This window comes from Cucumis melo, chromosome 12 (assembly GCF_025177605.1).
Source record: "Cucumis melo cultivar AY chromosome 12, USDA_Cmelo_AY_1.0, whole genome shotgun sequence".
NCBI lineage: Eukaryota > Viridiplantae > Streptophyta > Magnoliopsida > Cucurbitales > Cucurbitaceae > Cucumis > Cucumis melo.
Genome location: NC_066868.1, coordinates 529,588 through 539,912, shown reverse-complemented (window position 1 = coordinate 539,912; position 10,325 = coordinate 529,588). Strand labels below are relative to the sequence as shown.

The 10,325-nt window shown below is 35.1% G+C and overlaps 1 protein-coding gene and 1 long non-coding RNA gene across 2 annotated transcripts; one reads left to right on the top strand and one right to left on the bottom strand.

The window, feature by feature from the left end:
- Window positions 1-983: 983 nt before the first annotated feature.
- Window positions 984-6,274, bottom strand: LOC103497012 (protein NETWORKED 4A). The gene is made up of 4 exons (XM_008459064.3): window positions 6,113-6,274; window positions 5,247-5,358; window positions 4,988-5,099; window positions 984-3,106 (listed from the first exon to the last, which is right to left on the bottom strand). The coding sequence occupies exons 2-4, from the start codon at window positions 5,259-5,261 to the stop codon at window positions 1,371-1,373; spliced, it is 1,863 nt and encodes a 620-aa protein (XP_008457286.2). The 5' UTR covers window positions 5,262-5,358; window positions 6,113-6,274; the 3' UTR covers window positions 984-1,370.
- Window positions 6,275-8,671: 2,397 nt separating this feature from the next.
- Window positions 8,672-10,039, top strand: LOC103497011 (uncharacterized). The gene is made up of 2 exons (XR_539316.3): window positions 8,672-9,441; window positions 9,540-10,039. It is a non-coding gene; the product is annotated as an uncharacterized LOC103497011 (long non-coding RNA).
- The last annotated feature ends 286 nt before the right edge of the window (window positions 10,040-10,325 follow it).

Sequence of the window (10,325 nt, the reverse complement as noted above, 5' to 3'; positions counted from 1 at the left end):
CCTTCAAAATAATTTTTTTTCCAAGATATACATACTTACTCATGGAACACAACTTACAAGATTTTAACTCAATGTATGATCAAAACCTTAGAAAATATAGAACCTATTGTACAGCAGACTAGACGACTCAATGTTAACGATACAAATCGAAAACACATTTGAGGTAGAGGACGACAAGAAAATGGTTTCGTAGAGAGAGATTAAAACAAAAATAAACTATGTTGTCTTAGAGGGAGATTAATGCAAGTGAACATAAAAAAGTGAAGTTTGTTGTAAGTGAGCATAATAATCATAATAGTTTTGGTTGAACTAGAACAAAAAAAAAGGGCATGATTAATCAAGTTTTTAACAAACTAAACCATATTTTGTCTGTTTTTGAAGGAAGTTGACTGACTTCCTTTAATCTAGTCATGTTTCACGTGGATTAATGGAAATTATGTATCCAATACATCACTCTTTTCGTTTTAAAAAACTACCCTACTTTTTAGTTTGGACATCTACCTTATGTTTTATCATTTTTTTACATATTGATCTACCTTATGCTTAATCATTTTTTTACATATTGCCCTACTTTTGTCATTATGTTCCAAAAAAGGTTCCATATTTCTAAAAACAGTCCCACATTTTGCTTACCACAGATTTAGATAGAAGAAATCATAGCGTGTAAATGATATACAATTAAATTTGCCTTCAATCATTGGCGATTTAATATAATATCAAAGCAAGTGGTTTAAGGAAGTTGTAGAAGTCATGTGTTCAAATCCCTCCATTGTCATTTCCTTCCCAATTAATTTACCTTCAACCACAAGCTTGAACTTTTGGGTGAATTAGATATTTAATACCAACAATGTTAGCACAAAAGTAAAACTTGTGTAAAGCGTGTAGTACCTATTCTTTTTTAAAATAAATAAATAGAACTGTAATATTTTCCTAATAAGCCCCTTAGTTGTCGCCTCTATAACGTTTCTGTACTTGAATAAAGATTAAAGAGCAACATGTCCGCATTGGACAAAGGTTATTTACCAACAAGTCAATGTTTGTTAAGATGATTCAAACCTGGCGTCCCATACACAACAAAATACAAGCCGTACAATTGGAGCTCACTTGCCTGGTTCGCATTGGTCTTCTAGATTTCAAGTTTTGCCCAAGGTAGGAATTGTCCTAAAAGTGTTTCATACTTCAACAGACGTTAAAGAGCCAAAATTTGGCAACAGGACCCTGCTGGGACGATTCTTATCAAACTCCCGCTCATTGTTTCTCTAAGTGAACTACATTTACATCATTTAATTTAACAAACAGAAAACCGTTTGTTTCATCCCAGAAACAAGCCAACAATTGTTTTAAGATTCGATGTTATTCTAAACATGTACTTAAGAAGCCAATACTGGAACCCGCTTTTGACCAATAAAAACTTCTCTAAGCATATGATATCCACTCCTGTAGTGCTCAATCGAAAAACATAGCTGCCTTATAGCCTCTCTCTTTTCCTCCGCTCCTTCCATTATCAGTATTCTTTGCTTCTCCACCTCACCCTCCAGCTCCTTCTCTCTTAATCTTAACTTCTCCGCCACCTTGTCAGCTTTATCAATACTTGATACTAGCTCCACACGTTCCCTTTCCAATTTTCCCACATGCTTCCTTATATCATCCACCTGCTTGTCTTTGGACCTCAGTTTCTCTTTCAAAGCTACAACTTCAGCCTGTAGTTGATCCCTTTCAGACTCCAAATCATTGAGCCCATTTTTAAAATACTCCATGCATTCTACTTTCTCAACAATTGTCGTCTCCAGCCGCTTGATCTCACCATTAAGTCTCTCTTCCAAATCCACCTTTTCCCCTTTTATTTTTCTGATTTCATCCTCCAAAAGACGAGCTCGATGTTCCCATTCTCTGACTTGTTCCATCAACACAGCTTGCTCCTCAAGTAGCTTAGACATGTCAGCCTTAACTTGTGCTTTCTCGGGAAAGATTTTCTGCTCAGCATCAGATACTGCTAGTTTTAAATCCCTTATCTCATGATCTCGATCTGATAAACTAGCTTTCAACCTTGAAATTCTTTCTTGGAGCTTGGAGACCTCTCTTCTCTCCGCACTCAGCTTGGCCTTCCATGTAGTGGTATCTTTTCGGGCTGCTTCAAGCTCATTCTGCAAATGGCAGATTTTCTCAGGTGATCTATTGTTCTCAAGTTCAAGCTTTAATTTAGAAAGTTCTTTCTGTGAAGTCTCAAGTCTTTCCTTAGTAATTTTTTGCTCTTCCACCAGTTCCTTAACGGTAATGACATGGTCAGCTCCTGAACCTCTATGATGTTCGTCAACCTCTGATTCGTGATTAATGACCAAAGGAACCCCATCTTCATGCCTCAGGGTATCTTCCATTGTAGCAGACAAAGACTCAGCCTGCAAACCCTTGGTCATTTCTGATTCCCTGTACTTTTGGAGCTCACTTTTCAACCTCATGATCTGTATGTCTGAAATTCGCAGCTTCTCGTTTGCATTCCTTAATTCTTCCTCGTACCCAGCAATTCTAGCAAAAACATAATCAGAATTTTCATCCGCTGCCCCTTTGAATGGAAGTGAACCTTCTGCATTATCCTCTTTCATGCGGAGCTTTTCTTTAGCCTCACGAAGCTCAATCTCCAATTCAATCATCTTCCTGTTCAGACCTTGATCACCACCTGAATAATTGTTTACCGATGAATCGTCAGATTCAGGTTCAGATTCAGTCAAGGAAGATGACTCATCTCCTTCCTTTTGGCAAGTATCAGAGTTGCTTCCACCAGATCCAAGGAAGAAATCAAAGCCAGCAGCTCGTGGTCCAGATTTTCGACGTCCAAGCCTTTGATCGGGAGAGGGCCATGTAGAGGGCAGCTCAGAGCCCAGGTCAGAAATACCAGAGCCCTGAGATTGTAGATCTGAAGGAATATTTTTTCGAAGCTCACCTGTCACATGATCATAACGCTCAGCAAGGGAACGATACATACGGTAGAATTCCTCAACATGAGAGATCAACACTGGCCTCTTCTGATAATACATTTCAGCCTTCTTTGCAAATGAATCTGCATCTTCTTCAATTAGCTTCAACATACGCTTGATGCTGCGGTCCATCTCTGACATCAAGGATCGTTTTGTCAATTTTTTGTTTAGCATTGTGATGAAGAATTAACATTGACTTTCACCTATTGTCGAATTGCAGAAATAAAACATGGAGCTGACAAAACTAATTCCATGCCAATGTTTAGGTAGTTGAAACACATGCACCATAAGATTCATGCAGAAAGGAGGAAGAAGCTAAAATTTTGCAACTGCTACCCATATTCCCAAATTTAAACCCACCCCTTTTAGAATATAAATTGAAAATGGGGAGAACTATTACATAAAAGGAAAATTTCTAGCATGATGGAAACAGATGTCATGTCAATTCAGAATTGGAGGAGAACAATTTCCCTAGTTGTTATTTGGCAAGCTGGGGGCATTTGAGTCGGTAAATGTTAAAAAAAATGTGCAAAGACAAATATAGTAAAAGAAAGGTGGTATGATATAACAAAATTATCTATATATTGGCTATATATTGGAGCATTCCCAATATACCTAATAAACTACATTTTTCTAAAGTAGTCCCAGCGAAAACAAAAACAAAAGAGCGAACTGATATTCTAAAATTGAAAACAAACATTAAAAAGAAGTCGTTGCTATCTGTGCAATACCATCCCAAAGCAATTTGAGAATTAAAGCTATTACTCAGCATCAATCATAATGATCATATAGATAGAAAAAATTATGCTGTTCAAAGGTTTTTTTCCCTTCTTAATTATTACTCCTTACAAAAATGAAACGGAATGTGGGGACAACTTTCCTAAATGAAAATTAGGATACTGATATATTTAAAATTACTAAAAATATTAATAAAAAAAAATCGAAATAAAGTACCTATTTCATTTTAGGGCAAATTGCAAAAACCAGGATGGTAGTTGTAATTACACATTTACACCTTCAAACTTTCAACAACAATTGGAACTCTAAACTTTTAAAAATGTTAAAATTGGACCCTCAAGATTACAATAACTATAAGAATTAGACCCACGAATGATAAAAGGTGAATCCTCAAACTTATATAATGAATACAATTTATATAATTATGTAAGTTTGAGGGTCCAATTTTATAATTTAGATAAGTTCGAGGGCTTAATTTTTAATTATGAAAGTTTAAAGGTATAATTACTAACTATGTGTGTTTTTTACAATTTGCCTTTATTTTATTTCATCAGAATATAATAATTTAGTCCTTAATTTATATGTTGTTCAAAGGTTTTTTTCCTTCTCATAATTATTTATCCTGACAAAAATGGAACGGAATGGAAGGACAACTTTCCTAACTCAAAATACAGGATATAACCAATCAAATGTTGTTCTATCTTTTTAACAGTTCCATAAAAATTTTGCTAGCTACCAAGAAATTGTAAACATATCAAGTTGAGTTTTGTGGTTAAATTTTTTCTAACCAGCGACTTTAAAAAGAGTGTTGTAAGAGCTATGCATGGTTTAAAAATAAAAGGCTGAAATGAGTTCAAAATTACTCAATATTTGTTGAAATTCACTTTCATGAAAGAAGCACTTGTTTCAGGTCTGTATTTACGTATTCTCTAAATAACTTCTTCAGTCACAAGACTAAAAAGCCATTTAAAAATCCAGTTATTTTTTTAAGTGTTTGAAACGTGAATTTGAAGTCAAAAAGCTACTAAAAAAATCTAGTTCACTAATGGTTTTATACCATAAAAATTTAAATAACATATTTATTTAAATATACTAAACAAAATTACTACGATATCACATGGAAAACAGACACAAGTGTCGTAAACTTATTAGGCAATTCCTCAAGGCAGTGGATTGATATGATTTGGAAGGTAAGCATTGATGCCCCTAGCAATAACTCAAACTCCTACGACCCAAACCCAACAGGAATAAGTGGTAAAAGAAAAGTAATAACTAACCCTCGAGATTCTCCGTGAGCCATCTAGAATTTTTGGGGCTGACGTGACTGTCCCACCACCATGAATGGGACTTCCGAGATTCCAACCTCTTGAATTTTCTATCGCTCCGAGCCTGAGACAGGAGCAGGAAGGAGATAACCAACATCATCTTCGTTAATTTTTGCAAGTGTAAGTGTAACCAAATAAGCAGGTAATCCGAGATGTGCAATAAAGGAGAAAGAACATAAAGGATTTTGAAGTCATGATTAGAAAGTAATACCAATGAGTTAGCCATTCAGCCGTAGAAAGAAAGCCTGAAGTTGGACGTTGACTCAGAGAGAGAGAGGGCCTCCCTCGTCCCTGATTCCTCCGGCAGCTTCAGCAACGTGAAACTGTAAATGAAAAGTTAAGATACATGCGATCCGAAGAAAGAGAAAACAGAAACCCAATTTACTTTCTCAACTAATTCAAATCAAATCAAATCAGCTATGGCTGAACTGGAGGTCGGTAGGTAGGTAGAACAAGTAGAACGATAAATACAAACAATTGGAACAGAAATGGGCTTTTTTTAAGGCCCAGTAAAGACAAAATATGGTTCATTATTAAAGAGCGAGAGATCAACGAGGCGCGGAAAACGCAGGGTTTCAAATTAATAAATCTCATTAGCATTTAGAAGAAGTGTAGGCGCTCGGGGGGTTATTAAATTAACAACTGTCCGCAACACACCTCCAGTTCAGACTATGTTGTCCACGCGTTCGCTTTTAATTTAATACACTCCCACCTCACCTCCCTCTTTAATACAAATAATATAATACATATGCAAAATCACACGCTAATAATTTTCTCACCGTTAATAAATATATGTACGCACAATTACATCCCAATTTTCCCAACACAATTTAAGTTACCTCCAAAAATTAACCTAATTGATGAGGTCATTTCTATTTACCCCGGTACCAAAGAAGTCTCGAGGTAATCCTAAATGTAAGGAAAATTCGACCAAAGATCAAGAAATCCCAACCGTCTCTAGTGAAGTAGAAGGGGAATCGGATCGCTAGAGCTTCGTGGGTCGAAATTAAAAGCCGAGTCGTGAAGTGAAACGGAAATACAGATAACAAATGAGAGATCAGGAGTGGACAAACTTACTGTAATTCAATGGTGGAAATGGTGGATGTCAGTCCAAATCAGAGTGGAAATGGTGATATTGAAGAGGCACAAAACCGAGTGGAAATGGTGGATGTCAGATTGACGAACAATCAACAGACAGTGTCTGCTCTGCTTTTCCCCATTTTTCCAACCGTTCTTCCTATTAAGTGCTCAAATGACCATATTAACCTTCCTCGTTGACTTTAAATACCCACGAAACCAGGACTCCACGCTACCAGTCCAAATCAAAACTAATATATTTTAAATAAAACACAGATCGTGATTACGAGTGTTTATTTAAATAAGTATGTCTAACAAAAAAGTTAGGAATATACTTGTAGGGCTCAAGTCAATTTAACAAATCGTGTTAATCAAATGGGAGTTGTGACAGTTTACGCATAACTCTATTTTGGTAACGAAATGGCATCCCATCTTTTTAAATTACGCAACCCAAGAAAAAAAGAATCAAAAGTAGACATTTACTTAGGCTTTCTACTTGGGTTACATCCGCGAGACTATGCTATTTTAAAAGATGCAAATGGTGAAGTAAACTAATGAACCCTTCAGCAATCTCTTCCTACCCATCTCCATCCTAATCCTAATCCGAGGAACTATACATTCCATCTATACTTAAAATAAGCAAGATGTGAATCGAGATTCTTCCCAATATTTAAAAATTCTTGGAAAGAAATTTATGATCTCTTGTCTTTTTCTAGATAGTGCAGTTTTTATTTGAAAAAAATTAAAAGTAAAAACAAATAAGTCAAACAACATAGTAAAAGACTTTGGATATATTAGTTTTTACTTACAAACTTTTGTTCCGCGAAGGAAAGCCCTTGTTCAAAAAATTTCACAATATTGTCTCGAGATGGCCCGAGTTAAAGAACATAAGCATCATATAATATGATGTTGGACTAAGGTTGTCTCGGGATGTCTCCAAGCTAAGGAACACAAGTATTATGTAATATGATCTTGGGCTAAGGTTGCCTCGAGATGACCCCGACTTAAAGAACATAAGCATTATGCAATATGATCTTGGGCTAATGTTGTCCCAAGATGCCCCAAGCTAAAGAACATAAGCATTATGTAATATGATATCGAGCTAATGTTGTCTCGAAATGGCCCTAATATGATCCCAAACTAAAGTTGGCCCTGAGATGACCCTGAACTAAAGAACATAAGTATTATGTAATATGATCCCAGATTAAGGTTACCTCGAGATAGCCCTGAGCTAAAGAGCTCATTATGTAATATGATCACTAAGTTGCCCTGAGAAGCCCCCGAGTTAAAAACATAAGTTAAAATGCAATCTAAAAACTAAGACACAGACACTTTTTAGTAACGTGGAAGTTCCTCCATCACTTTTTGGTGGTTAGTCATTTCTTAGTTAATATATAGAAGAAAATTATTAAATTTTTTCTTAAGCAAGTTGAATTTAATTGGATTACAAACGTCTGAAAGATTTTTTTGTGTGTTGAACATTGGTCTATTGGATCACAAAGGTTGTTGGTTGACTTATATGATAGACACACCATAACAACTCCATTAAAGCTAACACAAATATAATGTAGATTAATTTAAAATTCAATTTTTAGTTTTATTGGAACAATATTGTGGAATTTCTTGAACAAGCTTCTCGATTATTACTACTAGGTGGGTGACTTGTTTTCCTTAACTCATTAATTACACCCATGCTTCTCATTAATTATATCGTTCCATATTTCCCTCTATCCACATTTAATAAATAAGATTTTGTCAACCTCTACACTCCAACTAATTTCAAAAGTTTGTAAGTAAAAATTATCAAAAGTCTCGTTACCTTGTTTGATTTATTTGTCTTTATTTTCAAATTAAAAAAAAAGCGTATTATCTCAATGACACACTTGGTCGAGAGAGACCGAGAAATTTCTTTCAAAGATTTTTTTAAAATTTAGGAACAATCTCAAGTCAATTTCGTTCGAGATTGACTTCGAAAAAACAAAATTACAAAGTTTTTTTAAAACGATACATTTTGTGAAATATAAAACTAAAAATGTGTTATTTCTTATCATTTCCCAAAATGGGAATTAGATGTCACAAACATACAGACAATTACGAAAAAAAAAGAAAGGAAGGATATTTGGAAGGCTTAATATAAGCAATTTGTAAGACACGTGGATAGTGAGCGAGAATGAACACCATCTCATAGCCTCATCATTATCTTGAAATCTAGAATCACAACTCCGACGTAGCATTCGCTTCAAAAAATTCATTTATGGTCATTCGATAGTAAACCAAGTTTTAACAAGAGCTTATTACTCAACTTTTGGGCTTCAATATAAAGGAAAATGTGTTATTGCCATTTGTTGGGAATGACTATCGTTGTACTCTTTTATAATTAAAGTTTAAATTAAAAATAATAATTTTTATTATTTAATACATTTTATTATTCAAAAATCATTATTTTTTTAAAGAAAAGATTTTTGTAGGAGATGTCCTTCCTCTGGGAAAAAAAACTCAATCTCTCAACACTTTGACTAAGGAAAGTTATGTTAACCTTGAGAAGCAGCACTATAAATGAGCATTGTCGAATTTTAATGCAATGGGCCGACACTGTACAACGATGATCAACATTTATTTTTTCAACAATTTGAAAGTAAAATTATTTTCAAATGTTGATCAAATCTTAAAAAAATTTCAAATTTGACAATCATAAAAATTTGGGGAATATGAGAAAAAAATTGGGTCAAAAGATGGAGCGACCGCGGAATGATCCTTCGAAACCATGCTCAGGTAGGATGAAGGCCTCATGTCGATGCAATTTGAGAGAAAGGAAAGGAAATTGGTGCTGACGTGGGAATTTTCACAGCGGTGGCGAGCGATGGAAAGAAAAAGAACAAATACAAACGATCGACCGGAAATTGAAAAAAAAGGAAAAAAAAAAGGAATTATCAGCTGTTGAGTTCCGATGACCACTCCAATTATTTGCGGAGGAACAACAGAAATTCTGGGGATTATAGACCTTATATCTTGCATCAAGCTGTTTTGGTGATTTTCGATTGCCGAATTGCAAAGTCTGGGAGATTGAAAGTTGTTTATTTGAAAACTGAGAAAGGTTTATTAATTGAAATTAAACCATATGTTCGTCTTCCAAGGACGCAGAAACGATTTTTGTGGTGGATGCAATGGCTCATGGGAAAATTGAAACCGATTACGCCGATGATCTATTAGCAAGTTGAGGAAAGAGCTAGTTTGGTGGATTTTAATGTTGGTGAAGGTTTCGGTTCATGAGGCAGCTTGGTTGCTGTGCAAGTTCGAGAACAAGAAGCGGATTTCTTTGAGACTGCAAGGTATTAATTTCAATTTTAATATCATAGTAGCTTCAATATCTGTGCTGATCAGAAAAAGATTTTGATATGTATTTTATTATGATTCAATCTAAAACAAGGAGTCAGGCGTACAAGTCAGAGAAGAAGAAGACGATTCTACAGATGATTCAATATCGTCGTCTTGCCAAAAACGACTTTTCCCCCTTTTTCTCTTCCCCGCTTTCGGATATGCAAAACAGAGCCAGTCGTCCGTCTTGCTGGTCTCGCTTTCCTTCCTTTGCTTGCTTTTATGAGCACCGGCATAAGAGGGATCATGATATGAGGGGTAAGAAGACCAATTCTCATCCGCCGGTGACCCCACTACGCGGTAGAAGGGAGAAGAGTGAATTCATCACAAGGACATTTGCTAAGGAGCTAAGCTGAAGTCATATACCCGGATAAGTCCTATCTCCGAATAGAGGTGTCATTCTTTTTTCAAATTGAGGAGTAAAGTTTAATAAAATTGGAACGAGTTGATTTACTAAATTAAAACCAATTCTAGACTTGTTAGCCCATCCTATTTGTGATGGTGGAATATGCTGTGGGAAAGAAGTTTGAAAGGAAATTATTGAATCTCTAATTTTTAGATTATGATAAGAGGTATAATTTGGATGAATTTTTTTGTTGTAAATTAAAAAAAAATTAAGAAAACCAAATTTTATGCACTTATTTCAAAATGGCGCATTGGCCCGACTTGACGAAAGATAAATTAACATATTGAGTTAGAACTTTGATTTGAGATTTTATACTTTGATGGTCAAATGTGCATGAGTAATGGTTTTTGTGATTGTTGATCATCAAAGATGCAATTTTTTTTCTAAGTGATGATATTTTGATGATTTGTTCATATGATAGAGATCAGAGTT